Raw genomic sequence first — 26,556 nt, forward strand, 5'->3', positions numbered from 1 at the left:
TTTGCTCTAGCAGCATTTTTATTTACAAACAGCAATTTCCATTGACTTTATACCATAAAAAAGCCATTTACAAGCAAGAAGCAAGAGTTCAGAACAAAATTAAGCAGCACTGAAATATTCAATGTCACAAATCTAAAACAAAATGAATACAAGAGTAAAATATCATTTGAATAAATAGTCTTAAATTCATGCTATAAAATAATCCTTAATGGCAAGTTACGAGTTGATACAGCATCCGCTTAGCTAGCTTCATTTACTTCATATGGCGATGAAGTGTGGAGTTGTGAGGTTACCAGTTTATATATTGCAAGATAATGACACTGTGTTAAGTCATTCAAATTGCTCAACCATTTATAACGGAAAAAAATGTTAGCCCTACTAATCAAAGTGGTGAGAGAGATGGTTTTCACATTAGGAAAATGGTCATTCTCGAACTATACGCTTACCTCTTACTAGAGTCAGGGCAGCAACCAAAGGCTTGGGCAGCAAGTCCAAAGGTTGAATTCACAGCATACTTGTCACTGAGGGGGCAGCAAGAGGTCTGTTTACTGAATCTGCTGCAAGGCTTACTCCAGGACTTGATCGAGAACTACACCAGCCCTGTCTGTGCCAGACCCAAGGGAACCAGAGAGAAAAGGGTCTCTTGTGGCCGAGGAGTCAAGCACTGGGCAGAAACAGTGCAAAGACTCTGGCACTTACTGAAAAGACGTACGTGATGTGTGACAACCATTACAAATTTCGAACAATGTGAATGACTCTTCTGAACTTTCAGTTCAGTTGCACTGAGTAATATGAAATCTATGATTTATGAACTAGATAGTTTCATATAAAGAATTTACATAATTCCCCAATACTTTCATATATAAAATTTAATAAATAACCCTGACCAGTCTAGAAGCACCATTCAAGGGGCATGTGCCCTTGGAAAATAGTTTAGGTGTTGCATATTTGAGTCCCTTTCAGTGGAGGCTTCACAGGAAACCATTACAGAATTTTAACAATAATGAACAATAACAACAACAACAACAACAAAAGAACAAAACAGAAAATCACAGTAACTAATGGAAACATTGTTAAAATAAAATACATTGATTTCTTTAAAGTAAAGCTCGTTCACATAGATGATTTTACCCCATCCCAGCCCTTGTTTTGTGTTCCTGCAAACTCTTCCTAGAGGCTATAAAAACAAAAGTAAAAACAAAACCACACACAAAAATATGCAGGCCTATGGTCTGGGCTAAGGGACAAATAAAGACTTGGTTATATAACTGATATCATTAGAAAAGACATCTAGTCATGCTCTGGAAGATTTAGAAGTTATCAATTTAGCTCTACAGTATATTCTGCTTAACAGTGAACCGACAGTATCCTTTCTGCTGTTTAAAAAAAAAAAAAACCAGCAACAACAAAAAACAAAACTGCCAAGGCAGAGCCAATTGGGAGGTTCTCCACTGTCCCCAAAATTAACTTGACTTCATATACTGTATTTACAAATATCATTTCTAAATGTATTTACAGTTTTAGTAGAAATTAGAGGGTAGAGAACTGATTAGAATGAAAATAACTGTTTAAAACCACAAACATTAGTAAAGTAGAAAATTCTTTGTTTTCACAGTTTGTAAGAACAGGTTAAACACCTCTAGAAAAGGACGCTGTCACTGTCTTCACATTGTCTACGTGTTAGAAAAGGTAGCTCAAGAAGAGACTCAATTATGAACGAACCTATATGGATTCAGGATATATTTTACTGTAAAAGACTTCTTCACATATCACTTTTGTCTTAAGTTTTTGCATTTGTTATAAGTGAAACATCTAACCTAAAACTGTACAGAAATAGGGATTTCGCTTTCCAAAAAAAAAAAAAAAAAAGAGTCGCTCTAAAGAGTTACACAGCGGACTTCGTCTGTGGAGACGTGAAGTGAACTTCGGGGAGGGAATGTTTCTGGTGTGGTCACGTCAATCCTCCTGGCACATCCTCATGTGACAAGGCACAATTAATTGCTGCTGCCCGGTCTGAACGGAGCTGAGCTTTCACTGGCCGTGCACACCGAGGAGCACGGCGCCCAGCTCTGCGCTGGCCTGCGCGCGGCCTCCCGCGAAGCCCTGTGGAACCTTACAGTACTGGGTTATGGCTTGAGAATTCATTCTGAGCACTGCTAGCAGTGGAGAAGGTAAAGTGTTAGCAACGTGAATGGGAGCAAGTGGAACTTGCAAAATGTGGAATCATTACTCGAGAGAAACGCAATCAATTTTTCTGCCCCTTAACAGTCCCATTACAATGTCTGAACCTGAACTGTACAATCAAAGCAATGTAGTTTTTTTTTTTTTGTCAAAGACAATTTTGGATAAGTCACTCTTTGGTAAACTCAAACCAGTTAAACAAATTTACACACACGAAGAACTCCATGTACATAAGGTTAAGACGGACACGGTGACAAGAACCAGGACGTTGGAGGCGCCTGCCCCAAGTGCCTTCCCTCCTCACTTGTCTCGTGTATCACAGAATGCTCTGGAGACCTCTCAGGAGGAAGGCCCCAAGCCTGAGTGAAAAGGAGGTTCCTTCCCTGAGCCTGACCTCTCGTGTCCTCGATTTGGGTGTTTCTTGTCACAAACTTTAATTTGTATCACAACACAAATTTTTTGCATTTAATTCTTTGAAGAAAAAAAAAAAATCAAAACCAAACTTGTAAGGAAAAAAAAATTACAAACATTTACCTGAAACCCCAGAACATATTTAAGTGGGTAAACACAGGGGGTCCAGCCTCCCCTCGAGGCACAGGGCTTTCATAGGAGTTGAACAAGTGCTTCAGGGAGAGAACAGGCCCCGGACTTAGGCAGCCTGACAGGAAAAGGCATACTATATACCCGGTAGCAGAAGCCGCTCCTCGAGCAGCAGGACTCGCGTGTGTCTGGACGTAGTAACACTGATGTGGAGGGTGGTGGCTCACGCCGTGTGGACAGACCCCCTGTGCTGAAGAGACGCTACTGCACAGCTACCACCCTGGGGGGCGGTCACACACAAGGGCCTGAATGATTTTTTTTTCCCCCAGAACCAAAAAACAAAACAAAACAAAAATCCCCAAACACTCCCCCACCCCAACTCCATTCTTGGTATCTTAAGAGCCAAAAAAGCATGGGAAACCGGCAAACATCTATTTCTGTATTCCTTTTAACTCCTTGCTTCTGAGGTTTCACTTTTGTTTTTTTTTCCTCTTAGGGGGTTTGTGCTATTCTCCTGGGGAGACACACTGATTGTGAGTTTTAGGGCCAAGGTTCTCAAAGCAGAAGAGTCTGGAGTGCTGATATCTTACCAGCGGCCCATGGCACAAACTCAACGCTAAATTGCTCACGTTACTCTCTGCTGGAGTATACAGTACCAGAGCAATCTTATAGATCCTGTTTTGTATACCAGAAGCACATGGGTGAACAAAATATAAAACTCACGACATTTCCTCAAGCACTAATAAAACAGTATCCAAATAGGACTCGGGTTTTTTTTTTTAATACAGTAATGTGTTTGCCAGCACATGCTTTTGAGGTCTTTTTTTCAAGCTATAAACTCAGGAAAGGGGAAAAAAAAATTGTAATTCACTTTTACCATTACATTTCACATTTTCTACAACTATACTGACCTAAAAGATACATAACATAAAAAATAGCACCACGTGACCAAAAAAATGGTGACACACAGAGATTTGGTGACACACAGAGTATCTTAGAGGGCTTTTTAACTGTTGGTTTCTTTAAGCAGGAAACACTGAGAGTGGGGGAGCCAATGAGGCTCTTGTCAGCACACACAATACTAAGATAGATATATTGCTTGCAATTCCCATAGAGTATATCTTTACAAAAAGTACAAATTCCAAGTTCTGCAGTTTCCCTGGGAACTGCATGTAGAAAAAGTTGCTGTGCACCTGAACTGGCTGTTTGAAAAGAGAAAGAAGGTTTAAAAACAAAAACAAAAACAAAAAACCACAACACTGCTTGGAGAGTTTTGTAGACAGAACTACAAATTCCTTTCCTTTACTGCGAGTACTAACTCACGGTAGAGTGATTCGATTTAGTTACCTGGTGTGTGTGTTTCTACAGTACGGAATGAAGGTAGATTCAGAGGCCAGTAAAAACATTGAAAACCACTGCTCCTTTGGGGTTGGCTAATATAACACTACATTATGTAAAAAGGTCAGCACCACGGGTCATCCAGCTTACCTAACTGGACAACTAACAAAATTCCAAATGGTTTCCAACTAGAGTTGAATACGTTTTATGGCATTTGGTTTATGTGTTTGTTATGAAGCAGAGCTATGAACACTGTGATTTGCTTTGCTTGCTTTTGGACACAATGATTAATATATATATGAAAACCTATTAACATTCTTTCATAAGGGAAATAAAGGGGCAAAACCCTAACATATTAGGTAGGGACGAGACAGAGTCCAAAGCCCTGTTCACATTGTATTAAATTATATATTCCTCTTACATTCACCTCAACCAGAATAAAATCAAATTTGAGAATGTATATATACTATATATATAATAATCGCTTTATTATATATATATATAAATTGTCTAACTACCCCCTAAAAGTAATTTTAAATTAGAAAAGGTTACCCATTTGTATCAGCTGACGGCATCCCAGTCTCTCTCCATGGAAATGCACTGGCGCCAGTGCACACAATGAGAGAGTATGCCTCTTGGCAGAGACGGAGGGTCGACCAGTTGGCATAGCTAAATCACTGGCAGATTTTGGATGAAGAGTTCGGCCAAAGAGGAATACTGTCAGCCTGTTTTCCCTGGATACATTGCCCTTCATGCTTTGAGCTCCTTGGGGAAGGGAGGGCGGGGGGCGGGAAAGGATAAACACCATGGAGTGTTCCTTCCAGAAACCTTAGAAAAACTGCCAAGAGACCAAGGGATTTGCAGATGGTTGGGAAAACCAAAGATGACAACAAAGCAAATCACAAATAGGCATTGATTAATGTGCTTTGCGTGGGTGCACTATTTTTTTTTTTACCATCTTAATCAGGAGCATCGGACACCGTGTGAATTTCCATCCGGGAATCCAGGGCCATCTCTGAGGCCGAGGCATCGTTTTCTAGTTTTTGTTCCGCATACACGTCTGTTCTCTCGGGGGACTCCATGCGACTGCGGACTTCTGCCACGCCGGGGTGGTTTTTCCGCAGGTGCTGGTTGAGGGTGCCTTGGAAAGGGAAGCACTTCCCGCAGATCTCACAGCGGAACGGCTTGTCATCGGTATGGCCCCGGATGTGGTACTCCAACTGGTCCTTCCGCGTGTACTTCTTCCCGCAGAACTTGCATACAAAGGGCGTGATTCCCATGTGGAGTCGCATGTGCCTGTCAAGACTTCCCTTCTGGTTGAAGGACTTGCCGCAGTAGATGCAGATCAACCTCTCGTTGTACGGGTACCAGTGACCTCGCGCGCTCCTCTCCCGTGGGCTACTCTCGAAGCCCGGGTTACTCACCACGGCCTCGCTGTCGGAACCCTGCACCAGGCCCTGCAGATCACTGTGCAGGTGGACGGACAGGGCCCGCTTCTGGCGGGCCCGTCCTCCTCGGAAACAGCTCAGCATGGATCTGGAGGGGCTGGAGTTACTCAGACTTCCGAACGCCTCAGATACACCACCGGCCGGCTGTGAGGCTGCCTGGCAGTAAGAATAGGCGTGCTGGAGCACAGAACCATAGGAACCCACATTCACGGCCACGACTTGTTCCCCATCAACCATCTCGGTGTGGTACCCGTCGTCTCCCAGGGACGAGCTGTCGGAACAGCTGGGCCGGTCGGACTTCTCCATCTTCACTTTCACCTCGGTGATCTGGCTCTCCCTCCCTAGCAGGTCCCCTTGCTCATGGTCCCCCTCGATTTGGATCTCGTACTCGGAGACGCTCCCACTGCTCCCTCGGTCCGAGTGCCCTTCCTCCTGTAAACGGCTGCTGCGCAGAGCTTTGCTGGGTGTGGTCTCCATCCGAAGATCGCTGCTTGTGGTGGGCTGCCGTACCTGAGAGCAGTATGGCGGGGAGATCTCCACCGGGTTGGCAAAGAAGCTGCTGTCTTTCACTCCGTTGCGGCTCTCCGGGGTCTCTTCTGCACCGACGGTCACGGAGTCCACATCTCCCACACTGATTTTTGAATGGATGCTCTCTAGGATCTGCGTGCACTTGTCAATGACACACTGCATCTGAAGAAAGCTAGCTGCCGTCAGAAAACTGACAACATCCTTCAGCTGCAAGGACATTCTTCCAGTGTAACAAAATGAAAGCAACTGTTCAAACACATTGGGGTTTTTAATCACTGATATTGACAAGCCACTCATGGTACTTAGTGCTGAATGGTCCCGGAAGTAGGGGGAGCTGGCCGCGAGGACGGCTTTGTGGGCTCGGAATGGCTGACCCTGAATGTGGACAATGATGTCACATAGTTTTCCTTGCAGGCGGAGTTCGTTTAGCTGGCTCAGGACGGTGCTGCTGTACTCGGGCACATCAAACTGAATAAAACTGCTGCTGTCCATTTCTACTGACATGAAGCGTAATCTGAGGAAAGAGAGAGTTTCATAATTCACCAGTGACTCCTCACTTAAGTACAAGCCGTATAAACACAAATGTACAAAAAAGACCACCACCGTCATCACTGTAGCTACTGTATATCTTAGGGTATGCCTGAGCAATTTTCCTCTTACTTATTTTCAGTCCTTCATGTCTTCATTTAATTCACCTAAAGCTAAATAATGATCAATTAGCCTAGAGTCTTAGCTGCCTTTCATCTTGATAGAAGTAAAACATGTTGCATATAGTAGGACCATCTTTGCTCTAATTGAGAACTTGGTATCCTTTTGAGAAACATATTTTCCTGTTTCACCTACCTTTGAGGAGTTGTACTCTGTAAAAGATAAGTATATTCATTTTTTAAAATGTTCTGCTTTATGTGCATACTTTCAACTGGTGTTTTTCAAGTATACGGCACACCGGATACACTGAATGGAGCATAAGCCCTTTTGAGTTTAGAATTTGAGTTGCTGTCTTGATGTACATTTTTTCCCCTTCAGCTCTACACACCTTTATCTCCTTTGGGGTCGGTAATTCATAGAGCAATGCTCGATCTCTTTCAGTGAAGAGGTTTTAGAGGGTAGGAGCAAGAGTGATGGACATACCAGGAGTGTATCATCCTCTGCCAGTGCTTATGATGTTAACTGCCCCCCTGCCTAGAATCCACAGCTCTGATTACTCAAAACTACAGAAGGTGTAGACCTCAGGCTGCATTCTCTGACCACAACCAAATTAGATCTGACATTTATATTTCTGTTTTTAAAGCCCAATCAATAGAAATTTAAACACCTCCTGAATAAGTACTGAATCAAAGAGAAAAATCAATAAGGAATAAAGCTGTTTAGAAAATAAGAAAACTCACATCAAATCTGCAGTAACAAGGGTTTAGGAATGAAATTTATTTATATGTCCAACTTAGTTGACAATGCATCCAAAAAGAACTGGATAGATATGTGATAAAGCAAACAGAGCAAAATGTTAACAAGTGTGGCATCTAGATTCAGTATACAGTTGTTTGTTGTATAATAAAATTCAACTTTTCTGTATGCTTGATATTTTTCACAATGAAATGCTGGGGTTCTCAAATAACAAATTTTAACAGGCAATATCAATGCCTTACAACACTTTTACCATTGAAGAATAAAAATAAAATCACTTAAGAGGTTAGAAAAGGAACAATAAGTTAAATCCAAAGGAAACAAAAAAGTAATATAGAAGAGTATTTAATCACAAAGTTTTAAATTTTAAGATAAGACAACGTGCAACTAAATTTAAGACTCCTTCAGAAAAATATCCATCAGTGTGATAAATCACATTAGAATATTTTTTAATCACATCAGAATTTGTTAAAACATTTTAGAGAGGAATCCTGTGCCCTTATTTATTCTAGATTTATGATTGAAATCAATCTGAAATCTGAGTGGCATAAATATATTTTTAGGATAACAAAAACTGGCAGGATTAAATTAAAAAGAAACAGAAGTGCTAAAGCACAAATGACCTTCAGGCCATTCACACTGTTCTAGACGCATGCTCAAACCGGTAAAGCATCTCTGTTCATAGGGCATATGTCTGATACCAGGAAATGGCAAACGGCATAAAGACGACTGTCAACTTTACCTCAGTAAAGAGACTTCACTAAACAGACTTTCTTTAATATCCTAAAGGAAATACTAGCAAAAATAACTCATTAAAGGAATAATATATTATGATCAAGTGTAAGGATGGCTCTCTGTAGTCGCTAAGTTGTGTCCGAGTCTCGCGACTCCATGGACTGCAGCCTGCCAGGCTCCTCTGTCCATGGAATTCTTCAGGCAAGAATACTGGAGTGAGTTGTCATTTCCTTCTCCAAGGATGGCTATATATTATGAAATACACAAATATAATTTGCAATCTCAATAAGTCAAAGGTGAAAAACCATATGGCCGTATCAATTCTATGTTGAATATGCATTTTAGAAAGTTAAATTACTTTCAAAGTAAGGAACAAAATACTCAGTAAGCTAGTAAAGCAAGAACAATATTTTCTTAATATAATAAACAGTGTCTACTGCAAACCAATGGCAACATCACCTTGAAAAAGGAAACACATCTGCATTTCCCAATATGTATTCAGTAGAACATAAGCCCCAAGCTCACCATCACAACCTCCTAGGACTTAAAAATATTAGCATAATAACCCATCTGCAAAGTCCTATGGACAAGAATTCTATTCAACTCAGCAGTTTGCAAACTTATTTAACCATGAAGCTCTTCTCTCAAGGTACACATATTAATATTCCAAAGAATCAGTGTTCCCGGGCACACATTCTGGTAAACACTTTTGTAGAATTCCTGTTAATGCCTGCAAAGCTAGAAGGTTGTCTACCCACTACTTCTTTTACCTAACATTGTTCTTGACGTTCCAGGCAAAGCAAAAAGAGAAAACTAAGGCATATAGCCTTTAGAAAAGAGGAGGTGAAATTACTTTTCAAGGGAGATACGGTTATTTACACAGAAAATACAAAAGAACTGCTTGAAAAAAAATCTGTTAGAATCAGGATCTAATAACAGGAGGATTCCAAAAATTATTATTCATAAAAAACCAGTTAGGTAAGCTAATGACAAGTTACAACCAACAACAGTAACAAAAACTATAAAACACTTGGGGGATAAACAAAAAATAGGATCTACAAGAAGAAAACGCTAGCTCTTAAATAAGACAAAAACACATACAAATGAAGACACACACACGCTTCTGGTGGGAAGATTTGATCCTATGAAGATGAACACATTTCCTGCAAGTTAGGTTATAAATATAATGCAGTTCAATGGGGTATTTTATTAGAAATCTGACAAAATGATTTTAAAATTCATCTAGAACATTGCTGTCCAACAGAAATACAATGTAAGCCATGTGTAATGTTTTCTAGCAGTTAACATTGTTTAAAAGTAAAAATATAAACTTTAAACCATTTTTTAAACCCAATATAGCTAAAACATTACCATTTTAAGATCAACATTAGAAAGTTATTCATGAGATATCTTATATTCCTCTTTCCACACTAAGTCTTTTTTTTCCCATTATTATTTCCATTTTATTGATTAGGAAACTGAGATACAAGAGAAGGGTCTTACTCAAGGTTACATAGCTATTTCCACAACACTCTTAGAATTTCATATCTGTCATACTAAGTCATTGAAGCATGATGTATATTTTATATTTATAGCACATCTCAATTTGGAATAACTACATTTCAAGTCCTCAATAGCCATAAATGGGCAGTGGCTACCATACTGGGCAGCAAAGATCTAGAAGAATAAATCCTGAAAAAATAATAGAAAAAGAAAACTGCAGCCAAACACACAGATGTCAAAATGGATGAGTAAGCTATAATTCATTCATCTTGTAAATATACACTGAGTGTATGTATTTATACACTGTATAAAAGTATGCTTGCCACTAGGGACCCAGGTGAGCTTCAATTCTTTTGTTGTAAACTGTGGTAAGAGCTGTAAGATCTTTCATAATGGAGGATAGAAGGATGATATCTCAGCTGAGACCTCAAGGAAGAGTAAAGGTTAGCCAGATGTTGGGGGGTGCTGCAGGGAAACGTTCCAGTCTTCCAGACAGGAGGAGTCACACGCACAGAGGAGGAGAGGCTGAGTCGGGAAGGAAAGAAGTGCTGGAGCACAGTAGCACAGCTAGGACGAGGAGCAAGGGCAGAGGACACGTGGGGCGACCAAGGCGGGCAGAAATCAGACCAGGATGGCCTTCAGGGGCCATTTTCAATCAGTGACAGAGGAAGGTTTCTGGAAATAGATGCTGCTGGGATAATATGAATAAATAATAATAAAGTCAGATCCCTTCTTCATAACACACTCAAAAATAACTTTGAGAAGGCGTTTCTGAGCACACAAAGACAGATATCAGAAGAAAGGGAGATTTAACTATTTAAGTATAATAGAAAACTTCTTTACATCTAAAAAATATATTTTTATCATAAAGAGATAAATTATGAAAAATATATAACATCCATGGCAGAGAATTATAAAACTCTTACAAATCAATAACAGCCAAATAGGACAACTGAAAAGTGAGCAAAGAATATGAACAGATGCTTAAAAAAAATTAAAATAGCCTTTAAACGTAGGGATAAAATGCTTAACAACTTCATCAATAAGCCAAAACATAAAAATTAACACAAGACACAATTCTTCTTTCTCAAATTGCCCAGGCTTTTAAAAGCACAACTCAGTAGGCAGTGATTATAGGAAGAGGGATGCTCTCATATACTCTGGTAAACAAATAAAACAAAAGCCTTAAAACAGGAATTTCTCTCGACTTAGCACTCTGTACCATAAAAAAAGTCATGAATAAAGGCACAAAAATTTACTCATAACTACATTCAATTACAAAGCAAATAATGGAAACAACCTGAATAAACGTTCAATAAGGGGATTATTAAAGTGCGACACACCTATATACCAGATACCAAGTCACTACTAAAATGATGTTAAAGAAGAATTCAGAGTTCCACAAAATACAAGTACTACGAGGGTAGAAATTTTTACCTGTTATATTAACCATCTGCCAGATAACTGCCTGGCACATGGTGGATACTCAGTAAAAATGTGCTGAATAAATATACAGTGACACAGCAAAAAACCAGATCAGCTGCAAATGGCCAGGAAGGGTTTTCATGGGTGATGGAAATAGTCCAAAACTGAATTACGATGACAGTCTGACAACTTTTTACATTTACTAAAAAGTCACTGAGTCGTACACTTAAGATGGGCATTTTTATATGTAAGTTATACCTCAACAAAGCTGTCACAAAAATCAGGTGATCACAGAATATAAAGAAGGGTATTTCTAAAAGTATGTGTGTATTTACAAATATTAAATAAACATAGATAATATTAAAGAATATATACAAAAAATTTACATTAATGAAACAGTCAAGATGTTTTTACTTTCTTTGTATTTTTCTGTATGATCCAAACTTCTATAGCGAACATGCATTTCTTGGAATGACATATATATATACATATATATATATATGTGTACACACACACACACATACATTAAAATCCCAACTAGATGATAATTTGACAGACATTGGAATATAAAATGGTACAAACACTATGGAGGGCATTTCAATAGTATCCAGCAAAATTACAAATGATCCTCCATGACTGAGCAATTTTAGCTCTAGGAATTCATTACAGCATAGTTCATGACAAAAGACTGGAAACAAACTAAATTCTAATCAAGAGGAGCCTGACTAATAAACTATGATATGTCCATACTAAAGACTACTATACAAACAAAAAAATAAATAAGGAAGAGGCAATGGCACCCCACTCCAGTACTCTTGCCTGGAAAATCCCACGGATGGAGGAGCCTGGTAGACTGCAATCCATGGGGTCGAGAAGAGTCGGACACAACTGAGCGACTTCCCTTTCATACTGTTATGAAACCATCACTATAATATATTGCTGAATGAAAAAAATCAGATGCAGAGCAGTATATATGATACTATATTTGTACAAAGCAAAGTGAAAACACATATACCTGTGTCAACATATACAGATACGAGCACAATATTTCCGAAATGATGCACAAAAACAAACAGCCTATTGGGAGGGGGAAATCACAGAGTAGCTGAAAGACCCATTAGCTCTCAGTGAATCATTGTAGACTTTTAACATTTCTGAGCCATGTGGATGTATTACTTATCTAAAACAGGTAGCATTAAAAAAAAATTTAAGGCACTTCATCTAGTTTTAAAAAAATAAGATCATAATATATTCATTGGAAGAATTTGGAGTCAGATGTGGATTCAAACGATGCCGGATTTCCGTTTATAAAACCTTGGGCAAGGTACTTTATAACTTTTCCAAGTCTCAGTTTTTTTTTTTTTTTTTAATGGTAATAGTCTTTGCCTCATGGGTTGTTATGAGAAAACATGTAAGAAGCAATCTGTACCATGGATGCTTGGCACACGGCAATCAATGTTATTAGCTACCGAGACTTTTTTTAGGGGACAGGATGGTGTAACAAAGAGAATTGGTTTTGAAATTAGACTTGTCTATGAATCCTGGCTGTGCTACTTTCTAGTAAAAATAAAAACAATGAACGTTTAAATAATTATGTGGCCTCAGACAAATCTGTTCTTGCCTGGAAAATCCATGGACAGAGGAGCCTGGTAGGCTTCAGTCCATGGGGTCGCGGACAGTCAGACACGACTGAGCGACTTCACTTTCACTTTTCTCTTTCATGTACTGGAGAAGGAAATGGCAACCCACTCCAGTGTTCTTGCCTAGAGAATCCCAGGGACGGGGGAGCCTGGTGGGCTGCCGTCTATGGGGTCACACAGAGTCGGATACGACTGAAGCGACTTAGCAGCAGCAGACAAATCAGTTAACTCTGATCTCTGTATGAAAAGCTTGTGGAAGAACTATTACCCAACACGACTGATGTAAAATTGAATGAAGGAAATTCATGCGATGAATGAGTACAATAGCTTAGGTATAATGAGTGCCTATCTCGTGCTAAACATCTTACATATGTTAACTTCTCTTATCAATCTGAGGGGAATACTATGATTGTTGCCATTTTATAGATGAAAAAACTGAAGAAAAGAAGTTAAGACACTTGCCAAAGGTCCCAGTGCTAATGGATGAACTTAGTCTGGAGCCAGAGGTCAGGCTCATAACTACACCAGACTGCTTTCTAGAACACACCCACTGCCTGGCACCTGCCAGTGGTCAAATGTTACCTATTCATTACAGCATTTTCAGGACACACAGGATGTGTAAACAGTGACTTTTGGAATTAAAGGGCAAAAGGAAGGTGGGTTCAGGCTTTTAAAAGGTACAGAGTCCTGGGCAAAAACCAGTAGAAAAAGGAAAACAAAAAAGCATTTCTGAAATAGTCTAAAACTGAAAACAGCTCCACAATGAGGCTTCCTCCTCCTCTACGTGGCTTTTTCTCTTCTTCTCAGAAAGCAGAGAACTGCACTCGAAAGCAAATCACTGAAGAGAAAAATGAAAAGACCACGACTAACACCTAAGAGAGGAATTCCATTTTTCTGCAAAATGAGAAAGGAAGTGCTCCACTCTCTCCTTGACACTGACACCTCCTTTCGGCTGTGACAGTGACATTCAGAGTCCAGCCTCAAGCTGCTAACAAGCCAACACTCAAGGAGGAAGATTCTCAGAGACTGACACACAAGGAAATTACAGGGAATTTAAGTCCTAGTCACATTACCAGGTTAAAGGGAGTAAAGGCATAACTAATCACAAGTCTACACCCAGGCCTGACTTATCAGGTCCAGCGGTCCGGAAGCAACGGAAGTCAGAACTTCTTAGAGAGACATCAAATTCAAGCAGAACCCTCCATACTCCTCTGTATCCTCTGTATTAGCCATTTCCCAGCATGGGCTAATCACTGGTTCCTCGAGGGTCTTGACCTCTCCTGTGAATGGGATGACAGCGGGCCCACACCTAAGTTAGATCAACGTTTAATTTTATCTTTAAAGTAACATATATGCATATGGTCAAACTTCAAACTATAGTACAGAAAAATATAAAGTGGGCATCTTCATTCTCCTCTGGTCTCTTCTTCCAAAGATAACCACTGGGAAGCATTTGCGGGTGTTCTTTCAGAGAAAACTATAAACACATATCAGCATAAACTGTCCCGTAGGCTGCTTTTTAATCATGTATTTAAGGGGCTACCCTGGTGGTCCAGTGGTTAAGAATCTGCCTTCCGATGCAGGGGATGCAGGTTCGATCCCTGGTTGGGGAACTGAGATCCCACGTGCTACAGGATCAACAAAGCCCATGCACCACAGCTCCTGAGCCCGAGTGCTCTGGAGCCTGTGCTGAGCAACAGGAAAAAGGCCACCGTGCCACAACGAAGACCCAACGCAGCCAAAAAAAAAAAGTATCTGATACTCCTTAAAATCCTTTCACAGCAGCGCAAATTCATCGACTTCATCCTCTTTTCTGATTTCTTCGTATTCCATGGATAGCTGTGTCACCATGTGCTCAGTCGGTCCCCAGGTGATGCCAAAAGCAGGAAACCATTTAAATGGTCACAGCATTTCCTCCTAGCAGAGGGAGTGCTGGGTTAGTTTCACATCCATGGATAATGCCAACTCATCTCCCAAGAGGCAGCAGCAACTGTCCTTTCACCAACAGCGCACGAAGTGCTTGTACCCCCCATAACTGCCAACAACGAGTATCGAAGTTTCTCACTTTGGCCACGCTGACAGGTTAAAAGTGGCATCTCATTGTGCTGTGACTTAATTATAAGTGAGGTAGATCATCTATTCTGGTGTTCAATGGCAATTTGTCTGTCTTTCTGCTCATCTCCTTTGCCCATATCTGACTCTTTTACTGAATTGTCAGAGTTCTTTACAAATTAAGAAAATCAGCCTTCTGTCAAACGTGCTGCAAGTATTAGATTTAATTGCAATCACTAAATGGCATACTGACTGGGAATTTAAATTCTTTTTCTACATTTATAGGAAATATTCAATTTCAATCTTCTACATGCACATGACCAAAGGGAATTCAAAGATAAATAAGAGTCCCAGCCTTGTAGTTTGTTACAGGCTTACTGCAGATTCCTCCCAACTCTGAGAGATAGGGGAATGGAATTCATTTTTGATAATGCAGAGGAGTGATTTATATTGTTTTTCATTTAGACTAAGTTTGCAGCTGCTACAGAAAACAATAATGAATTTGATTATGCCACTCACCAAATACATCAGAATCAGTATTCTTTCACTCAGCAGATTTATCACAGCTCTTTCTGTCCCATTACAGTTCAGTCACTCAGTCGTGTCTGACTCTTTGCGACCCCATGGACTGCAGCACACTAGGCCTCCTGGTCCATCACCAACTCCCAGAGCCTACTCAAACTCATGTCCATTGAGTCAGTGATGCCATCCAACCATCTCATCCTCTGTCATCCCCTTCTCCTCCCACCTTCAATCTTTCCCAGGATCAGGGTCTTTCCCAACGAGTCGGTTCTTTGCATCAGGTGGCCAAAGTATTGGAATTTCAGCTTCAGCATCAGTCCTTCCATCAGTCCTGAATATTCAGGACTGATTTTCTTTAGGATTGACTGGTTGGATCTCCTTGCAGTCCAAGGGACTCTCAAGAGTCTTCTCCAACAACACAGTTCTAAAGCATCAATTCTTTGGCGCTCAGTTTCTTTATCGTCCAACTCTCACATCCATACATGACAAAACCACCCCCAATTAGATATTTACGCTGCTATATTTTAATTAAAAAACAAGTATATATAAACTGGATATTTTTCTTCAATACCATTAACACTTAATTTTAACAATACTTATTTTGGTTTTGTTTGTAAAATTATACTTTGGATAAGAATGTGAAATACTTCTTTTTAAAAACATACCTGAAGAGGATATTAGTTAAAATGGTCTGCTGGAAAGTTCAAAATTGTCAGCTCCTCTATTTCTTCATAATCCTCTTCTGCTCATTCAACTAATGGATACACAAACCTTTCTGCTCTCCACCTTCACTGGAATCCTTTCACACCTCTGGAGGCAGCTCTCACCTTGCACACAGCCCCTGCCACAGCCAGCTGAGGAGACTCAGCCACCACTGGTCAAAACAGTGGGTTCTGGGAAGGATGTGGGCACCCTTGCCATCCATCCAACCACCCCCACACCAGCCTCGGCAACTGTAAAAGGGAATCCCTGCCATCTTCCACCACACTTCTGAGCCTCCCCTCGATACCTGGGAAAGTCCGTCACCACCATTATCAATAACCAGCGTTTCCTGAATACTCCATACATGCTGAGCAAGTTGTAAAGGCCTTATGTGTATTACTTCACTGAATCATCCTGACCTTCCACGAGAAGGCAGGTACTATCACCCTCACTTGAGAGGTGAGGAAACTGAGGCTCGAAGAGGCTAACTTTTTCAGGACTGTTGCAAAGTTTGGCCATCTAGAGCCCCTACACAATAATCCCTTATCCTTGTTTGATTTTCCCAAGGGTAACAGTAGGACCACTCAGGGAGGCAGGGGAGTTGAGGAAAAGGCAGGAGGAAAAGAAAGCTTGACCTAGCTTACACTCCTGCCCAAGGGTGGTGGCCAGAGAAAGGGATAGTGGCAGGTGACAAATATCCTCCCACTGCTGCCCAGGGCTCTGACTCCTTCCTCTGTGAAGAGGAGGGAGGTGGAGAAGGCAAAGGGGCGCATTTTAGTAACGCCTGCCAAACTTACAAGTGCACGTACCCGGTGAATGAGCAGTCTTAGTTCTAGGAATTTACGACAGCACCCTCTTTCAAGATCAAAATCTCCCTCTTTTCTGGATCAAAGCCATGAGTAGAAGGAAGGGCCCTGAGCAGAAAAAAAAGTCCCAGGTGGCCCTCCAGCTGCGGTACATTATGCCCTCCACACTTACAGCTTTTACTCCCTCTTCCCCATCAGAGCCCTGCACCCTGGCTGATTTTAACCTGCTTTAAATAAACAGCTATCTTTATATGCTAAAGCCTCTGTTCGTTAGAACCCACGGATCTCGGGCTCAAGTCAGCGATCCTTCTGGTATTCCAGGGTGAAAGTCACAGAGAGCACATGCTGCCAAGAAGACACAAGTTCAGCCCAAGTTCAACAGAATGCAAAGCAGCGCTGAGACTGGACTTCAAAAAGCAAGAGCAGGGACTTCCCTGGTGGCCCAGTGGTTAAAACCCGCCTTCCAGCGCAGGGCACACAGGTTCGGTCCATGGCTGGAGCACTAAGATCCCATATGCCACAGGCAGGTAAGCCGGAGCCACAAACTACCGAGCCCACAAGCTCTGGAGCCTGCGCTCCGCCGCTAGAGAGAAGCCTGTGTGCTGCAACTGAGACCTGGTGCAGCCAAATAAATGAACATTTTTTTAAAAAGCAAAGCAAAAGCAGGGTGTGAGGGGCTACCCAGGACTGACCAAGTTGTGAGGAAGCCAGCTCTGAAAGCACCGAGGGAGTGGCAAGGCCAGCGCAGGCCAGGGCAAGCAGAACCACGCGGGGCCAAGAGTGGGCAGGCTCGAAGCCCACGACCACAGGCTGCGGAGCTAGGACAGACTGGAGAGCCAGAGAAGGGAGGCCATTCACTCGGCGAGGCAATGTGGGCACAAGCCACAGGGGAGAGGTGCTGGCCCATCAATTACCATTCAAGTCAGCCAGGGAGACTCGACCGGCAGGCTGGAAGTAAAAGGTGAAGGAGAGGGATCCTAGAAATAAATGTGCACGCACGCTCTGAAAAGAAAACAAAAATCTGATGCAAGACCATATGACAACAAGGCTTAGCGAGTAAAGCTGCCTGAAATCTTTTCGAGCTCCCACCCAAAAAAGGAACACAGGACCACATCCAGGCATCAGGACAAGAGGCTGTTCTGAAATGTTACAAAAAAGGGAATGATACCCCCTAATCAAGAGTCCAAAGCTCACTAGGAATACACACATTTTACCTGAAGGAGCTTTAAAAAGAGCCACTTCACAAAGACAGGGAAACTGGCCGACCATAATCTAATAGACACAGCTGACCCTGGGAAGGGTGGACAGACACCCGTTCATCACCACTCTGCTCTTCCCCGCAGCCTGCTCCGTCCACTGAGTGTGAGCAAATGAGGTGAAAGGGCCATGAGTGCGCTTCTCTGTGATCACTACAGGCTCACACAAAACGCCTGATTCATGGAAAATACAGCTCCCCAAGTTTCCAAAGGTACTGCACCCTTATCCATTTCTTATACAGCACTAGGGCATGTAAGAAGGGCCCTATTATTTCCATTTAATGTCATTACAGTCTTATGACAATATCTTTTTAAACTTATCTCGTATTGGGGTGCAGCCAATTAACAAGTTGTAAGTTTCAGGTGAACAGCAAAGGGACTCAGTCATACATACACATATATCCCTTCTTCCCCAAACTCCCCTCCCATCCAGGCTGCCACATAACACTGAGCAGAGTTCCCTGTGCTATACAGTAGGTCCTTGTTGGTTATCCATTTTAAATATTGCAGTGTGTACATGTCCAGCCCAAACTCCTTAACCCTCCTTTCCCCTCCCCTCCCCACCGCCCCCAGTATGACAGTTTTTAAAGACGTGACTACCACCGAAAAATAACTAACTGAAAAGCATGGGTGAGTTTATTTACAATAAAGACATAGAGGCCTTTGCAAGCATGACATAAATCCCAGAAGCAACAAAGACAAGCACAAATACATCTGACAACATAGAAATGCATGATAACCCCCCTCCCCATCAAAGCCAAACGATAAACGACATTTTGAGGGAAAGTACACGCACCTCTGACAAAGGGCTACTTTCCAAATTCCTTAATTTATGTTATAACTCAAAGAGATTTGGGCTCACACAGATAATCCTATGGAAGAAGGGGCAAAAGATATGAACAGTTGAGAGAAAAAGTGATCAAAAAACATATGAAAAGATGTTTAGTTTTATTCATGATCGAGAAATGTGAATTACAAAAAGAAAAAATGACATACCATTCCTAGCCCATCAGACCTGCACACATTTTTAAATGTGTGACAACTATACTCCAATAAAAATTAATTAAAAAAAAATGTGCAGGTGTAATCCTTAGGGATAATCTGGTAACACTGATCAAGATATAAGAAGCATTTACTATTTAGTCCACAATTAACTACTAAGAATTAAGCCTACAAATACACAGTACTTACAATAGCATATTAGGATATATGAAACAAGGATGTCTGCTGAGCATTTTTATTCACTGTAGCAAAAAAAAGAGGGGAAAGGAGCTCAAAATTCATGGAGAGAAGACTGGTTCAAAAAAAACAAAAACCCAATCAACAATGAAACACTACCCAGACATTAAGAATAGACAGGACCTCCCTGGAGGTTCAGTGGTTAAGACTCCTCACTCTCATTACAGGCAGCATGGGTTCGATCCTTGGTTGGGGAAGATCCCACATGCCAGGAAAAAAAAAAAAAAAAAAGGAGGAGACAGATCTGTATCCTTTGACCTGAAAAGGAGTTCTAATATTTAGCCAAAACGGTGGATGTGGGAGTTGGATCATAAAGAAGGCTGAGCACCGAAGGATGGATGCTTTTCAACTGTGGTGCTGGAAAAGACTCTTGAGAGTCCCTTGGACTGCAAGGAGATCAAACCAGTCAATCCTAAAGGAAATCAACCCTGAATATTCATTGGAGGAACTGATGCTGAAGCTGAAGTTCCAATACTTTGGCTACCGGATGCAAAGAGCCGACTCCTTGGAAAAGACCTTGATGCTGGGAAAGATTGAAGGCAGGAGGAGAAGGGGATGACAGAGAATGAGACGGGTGGATGGCATCACCGATTCAAAGGACATGAGTTTGAGCGAACTCTGGGAGATGGTGAAGGACAGGGAAGCCTGGCATGCTGCAGTCCATGGTGGGGTCGCAAAGAATGGGACACGACTGAGCAACTGAACAACAAGATATTAAAAAATATGTATGTACATATCTGATTTCCTTCACGTACTTTTCTTAAAAGAACAAGTATATGCTGTTGTACCGATTTTGGAAGGAATCGCATGAAACCACTGATGTTGGTGACTTTTGGGAATGAGGACTACAGACTGGGAAGAAGAAAGGGGAACAGACTTTTATACTTTTTTGAATTTTTTATCATATAGCTGTATTAGTCTCACTAAAAGTTTTTTTTAAGATACATTATAGGATTCTACCTAAAAAGATGTAATTTTTAAAACCAAAGAATCTAGAGAAAGATAGGCTGCAAATGGATAATTACTGTATCAAGCAGACAATTACAGAGGCAGAAACAAAGAACTGAGAGAGCAATGAAAAGACTGATTACTTTTGACCAAAGAAAAATCTTTAATCCAACAGAAAAAGAAAAACTTCATGGTGGAAGCAATATTTGAACAGGACTTTGCATTTCAAATGGCAGGAAGAAGACTCCAGGCAGAAGTCTGGGAGAATCAAAGAACAGCGGGGCGAAAATGTATGGTGTCTGGGGCAGTGGCCAGGCAGGCCCCAGGTACAAGGAGTGACCAGGGAACGAGGAATGCCACGGTGGGAACATGGACGTCCCTGAATACCAGACTGGAAATCTCAAACTGGATCCTGGTGGCTGCCAATTTGAACACGAGTCCAAAGAAGGACTCAGTAGGACTTGGAGACTGAGGGATGCTATCCACTTTGGAAGGCAAGTTAGCTCTGCCTCAGACAAGCTGCATTTAGGCTGCCCTCTGGGCAACTGAACAGAGTTGACCAATAAACCATTTGGGAGTAAACCAAAACTGTAGTAGCCAAGGACCCACGTGCTAACATGTGGTTACTCAGACAGAGAAAACAGACAAGACAGTTGAGAACAGACTTGCTCCTACTGTAACACGGTATCTCATGAAAGAGGAAACATCCACATCTATCCTCCCTCCAACACGCCATTTCACTGAACTAGCACAATTCTGCATCATGCCCTTTGTTAAGCTGTAAGGAAACTGAGTGATGAAAACCAGAACCTAGATGAGTGCCATCTTCCCACAGTGCTAACCCATTCCAAAGAGAACCTAAAGATAAGAAAAGACACTTGCACATCACCTGGGCAAAATACCCACATGAGTCTTGAAATCCCCTCGACAAAATCCTTGGGTAAAGTCCAGGAACTGCTTCCCCATAATGACAACATGAACAAAAGTAAAAGTGTAAAACCTAAGCAATTGCGATGTGCTGATTTCTGAGCCGGCTGTGCTGCTGAGTGCACGCCCCCGGGGGTGAGCTCTCTGCGGTCAGTGACTGTGTGCCCAGAGTCTAGCAGAGGGAGGCCCTCAGCAACCCCAACCAAGCTGGTGGCTCAGCTTTCAACTTTTCCCGCTGAACACCCAAGAGATGTAGGATCGTCTCACCAGCAGGAAAAATCTAGCAAGGTAGTTCACTCCCATCTAACCCATAAACACTCTCATTTGCTCCACTTCATTTAAAAATACCCAGTGACACTTCCAAGAAAGGAAAGCAAGGTTACAAATTTGGAAGTTGTTTAAGGCACCAGGAGGTACCATTATTCTGCATCAAGATGCTCATGATTCCAAACCCAGATTCGCACCTGCTGGCTTCAGTCACTTGCTGATACTGGAGACACAACTCAAGCTAGACTTCATCAGGCACTGAAGACCCTGAAGATCCCTAGTTTTCATTCTTAAACAAAAAGTCATTAAAAAGACTGCAGATGGGAGCACTGGGGACAACAGGCATGGAAACAGCAGTAACAACACTATAAAAATAACTTTCCTAGGTATTTCTGCCTGGGTCTAGGTCAAAACTAAAATTGAGCTGTCATGAATTACAATCTAATCCTTCAGAAAGTAGCAGCCGAAAAACACCAGGCCTGCCTGAAACATTGTGGTGCTACTGAAACCCAACGCAAGGGAAAAAAAATAAATAAAATGGCATTCCGTGATGGATATTCATGAAGCACTCATCCTAATTTAAAAGAAAACAAGTCTAGAGTTCTTACTGCATTAATTCATGTGAGCCTGAAAGAACATTTTTATCCAAACTGTGAGATTTCCTACCAAGGCGCTAACATTCTCCAAGTCTGCTCAGCTACACTAATTCTGAGAGCTCAGTGTGCTTTGACAGTGGGGATTGTCTTTCAGTCAGTACAAAACATCAGAAGCTTCTTCTGAGCTTTCCAAGCAAGGTAGGAATGCACTCTGTAACCTGCCTGGCAATAACAGTCACTGAGCTCCACCTGTGTACTGTACGCTAAGTAAGCTCTCTACCCGCTCACCGAATCTTCATGACAACTCCATGAAACAGACTCTGCAGCTGCACCCATTCTACAGATGGAAAAACACTCAGAGAAACTAAGACCCTATCCCAATTCATCCCAACTCACTAATGGCTAAGCCAGGATTTGAACCTAGATTTGACTGTCTCCAAAACCAGGATTCTTCTCTCCTATAACAGGAAAACTTTAATCCAGGCACAGTGGTGAGAATTAGGGGTTTTATTGGAGCTAGAGCCTTACTGATCACCTATGAGTGGAAAAAAAAAAATTCTCACTTAAGGCTGTATCATTACACCATTACACCAACACAGTAATAATTAAGGGGTTACAATTTCTTGTACTTTGCAGCCATTTCTCTGCATAAAGTCCATTATTTTTACTTCTATGAAGCGGGCAATTAGATGTTTAAAATCCTATCATGAAATAGAAACATTAGTTTCAGTTAAAGGAATAAATAAGGAACGTCCCTGGTGGTCCAGTGGTTAAGAATACGCCTTGAAATGCAGTGGACGTGGGTTCAATCCCTGGTCCAGGAAAATCCCACATGCCGCAAGGCAACTAAGCCCAAACATGGCCAATACCGAGCCTGAGCTCTAGAGCCCTCGTCACAACTAGAGAGAAGCCCGAGCTCCACAACGAAGATCCCCATGCCACAATTAAGACCCGATGCAGACAAATAAATAAAAGTAGAAAAGAAAAACGAATAAATATGCCTTCCTGGGGCAAAGACCCCAATCAAGTCAAAGAGTTGCATCTTATCTGCACGCTGCTGGCATGTCAAGGGGCACTGGACTTGGGAAATAGATTAAATCCGAACCTCTTATGCTGAAAGGATTAGAAAAGCTCACCTTGAATCGCTTTCTTCCATGAGGTTTTCCATGCCATGAATACAACCAGAAAATAACCATTAGAAATTAAACTGACATCAGTTGAGCTTCACTAAGCTAAATTCAGCAGTTTGTCAGCTACAAAACATTAAATGGACACAATCAAGAAGTCTGAAAAACATGAAGCAGAATTCACACTTGAGAAAGATGGAAATTAATGGGAATAAAACATAATGACGCATTCCAGATTCGTGATACAGACATTTCTGACAACTACTTCAGCTGGAAGGTAGAATGAGGATCCAGAGACATGCAGAAACCCAGAGCTCAGTAGACACACTGAAGGTCAGCAACCTGGCATGTCCCCACCTTGACACATTTACACCTCACAATAATGATGATGATGAGAACTTACTAAGCGGTTACCAAGTGCTATAAACTTTGCCACCTCCTTCACATACTTTTTTTCTTCATTTCAAAATCCACAGAACCTTAGGAAATGGCTTTTATTATCCCCACACTACAAACGAGAAAACAAGAGAGTCAAAGACATTATATAAATGGTCCAAGCTCACATGGCTAGTAAGGAGCCCTGCTGGGATTCAAATCCAGACCTGATGCCCAAGCTCATGTTCTTTCTCCACAACCTCCCACTGAAGAATTACATGACTTTTTCTTTTCCCATAATCAAGAGCAAATATTTTAATGTTTCAAAGATTTGTTTTATGTTATCTGCACTCAAAGAAGGAAAGCTGAAAACACCTGCCTTAAATAGCAGCATTAGACATCAATGACATATGACAGAGAAAACTGATAATAAAAGTCTCCCTTAAAAAGAGGGGATTCAAAAAAATGTTTATAAGTCATTTACCAACAAAAACCATTAAGTGTTTACATACCTGTTATAAAAGTACAGCTACAATATTAGATAAGTATTAAGACAAAATGCCCTCCAAAAACACCCATTCCAACTGGGACAAGAGCAAGTTCAATAACCAAGGAACAAGTGCTGAGTCCTGTGCTTTAGATTCTGAGTGCCACAAAGGCATGGATGGGGGTAGGGCTGTCAGGGAACACCCTCTGGAGGAAGTATATCTTCAGCAGGGGCTTGAAGGAAGTGAAATGGAGAATTTACACAGAGAAGAAAAAGGAGGCCGGTACTTCAGAAGGGGGAACTAGAGGAGCAAGGCCCTAGAGGCAGTCACAAACTCGCTTCTGCAGGAGACAGACGACAGACAGGGAGGAGAAGCAGTGAATAAGGTCCAGGGAGGCGACCAGGGGCCAAATCAAGGAGAGCCTTGAAAAGACAGGGTGGGCACTGACTGGACACAATGTGGCAGGCAGACGACTTTGAAAGTGGTATAAATACCATAGCCTTTTAGCTGATGTCCTGGCCCTGAGCCTCTCCCTTCCCCTCCTGCAAATGATCATGACCTCTAGTCTCTGGCCTCTCACCACTGACTTCAGAATGGTTTCAACTTTGGCCTAGTGCTCAAGTTCTTTCAGGAACCAGCCCAGACAATCTTTTCCTCTTATCCCTTCCTATATGCACCCTTCTCCACAAGGAGACTGGTCTATTCATTAACTCCATAGGATCACTGGACCTGACTCTTCTTTTCCTACTTGAGTCCTACTCATCCTTTAACAGCCAGCTCAAAACCACCACTCTCACTAAGCCTTCCCTGACCATTTAGCCTACAGTGACCTACATCCCTCCTCCCTCTTAATTCTATAGCTCACAGGCTTTTCTCATCAAATCAGTCACCTTTGCACAGGTAGAGTCTTTGCACCCAATGTAAAGCTGCTTGGATACTGTAAGTGTGCCTCCACGACTTTACCCCACCACATGGAACAGCGTCTTGACATTTAATAAGCAAGCACTCAACTCTTTTTTTGACTTCCAACATTAAGTTTGGCATTAGCATAAAGGAAGGGTGGGGGAGGTGGGGGTACTTCTGAAGTCTGAGACGGGTTAAGAAGCTGTTGCAATAATCCAGATGTCAAGCAAAGAGGGCCTGACTAGGGAACAAAGGGAAAATGGGCAGATATAAACAACAAAAAATTTTGTGCGTGCAAAAACTCTGCAGGACGTGACTGACTCCTGCCAGGAACAAAAGCGAGGGATGAATTACGATAAGGCAAGGTTTAGAAAGGCTTCTTGGATTCATTTTAAAGACTGTCTGAAACCAAGTGTATTAAGTGGCTAAAAAGTCCAGATCTGCAAACTCTTCGGTGAAACTGCCCAGTATCTTGAACCAGGGACAGCCCTTCCAATTTCAGACATATATAGACTGACAGTACTGGAAGCGTCTCTAGAGAGCTCATCTAAATACCCTCACTGATCAAAGTGGGAATCTGAGGTCCAACATGGAAGAGGCTTGCTGAAACCTCAAGCCTGAGACTCGCAGACTGTCGACGCCCCAAGGCACAAGCCGCCTAGCTTAGAAGGACACTGTAGACACCCCCCTCAGGCCAGCCCAGCCCTCCGTAACGGCAGGACCTTCCGAGGGCAAGAGTGACCATGGAGACGTCCAGGGCCAAGCACAACGCGCCGTCGCCTGTTTACCTGGAGAAAAGGGGTGGCATGGGGGCAGGGGCTCGGTTGCAGCCACCAGCAGGGCCGACCCCACGGCCCGGCACGGCTGTCCAGGGGACTTAACCATCCGGCCTCCCGGTACAAAGCGGGAGCGCCCCCCGGGGCCGAGGAGCCCGGAAGCAGGAGATCCCGAGACGCCCAGGGCGGAGGCTGGGGGAGTCCGGGGCAGCTGGCTGAGTTCGACCCTCAGCACCGCAAGCAGCTTCCCGACACCGGGGGCCAAAGCAGGGTTGGCCCGTCGGGGGCGCGCGCCTGGCCGGAGCAGGTGCCCGGGGCCTCCCGACCCCGCCCGGCCTCGGCTCCAGTCCGCGCCACCCGCCCACCCGCCGGACTGACCAGGCGCGGAGGCTCCAGCCCCGCCGCGCCCAGAGCGAGCCGGACAGCGGCCCGGGACTGCCGCCGACCCCGCCGGCTACGCCCGCGCCTCGCCCGCTGCCCGCTGCCCCCTCGCCGGTGCGCCTCACCTGCCGAGAGCGCCGCGCTCACATCGCCCTCCCGCGGCGCCCCCTCCGCCGCCGCCGGCGCCAGGCCCGTCCCCGCCGCTCCGGCTGCCGCCCCAGCCCGCGCCCCCCGCCCCCGGAAGCGCTTCCCGGCCCCGCCCCCTCGGCGCCTGCGCTTCCGGGCAAGCGCGGAGTGCGGTGCTGCGGACGCGGTCGGGACCTCTCTCCGGGACTCCGGGTCCCGTATCCCGCCTGGGCCGCTTCCGGGAGCCTAGCTGCGGACGAATGGGCGAGCTGCAGCCTCGGTCCCGACTCCGGGAGAGTACCGGGGAGTGGCAGCTCCTCGGA

The 26,556-nt window shown here is 42.9% G+C and overlaps 1 protein-coding gene across 1 annotated transcript; it reads right to left on the reverse strand.

Annotated features, from left to right (window-relative positions):
* Positions 1–26,556, reverse strand: ZBTB34 (zinc finger and BTB domain containing 34). The gene is made up of 2 exons (XM_086325122.1): positions 26,233–26,556; positions 1–6,549 (listed from the first exon to the last, which is right to left on the reverse strand). Exon 2 carries the CDS (start codon positions 6,537–6,539, stop codon positions 5,019–5,021), a length of 1,521 nt encoding a protein of 506 aa, XP_086181248.1. The 5' UTR covers positions 6,540–6,549; positions 26,233–26,556; the 3' UTR covers positions 1–5,018.

The sequence above is a fragment of the Bos grunniens genome, chromosome 11 (assembly GCF_055505025.1).
Source record: "Bos grunniens cultivar Pamir isolate PY7600 chromosome 11, Bosgru_T2T1.0, whole genome shotgun sequence".
In the NCBI taxonomy this organism is placed as follows: domain Eukaryota; kingdom Metazoa; phylum Chordata; class Mammalia; order Artiodactyla; family Bovidae; genus Bos; species Bos grunniens.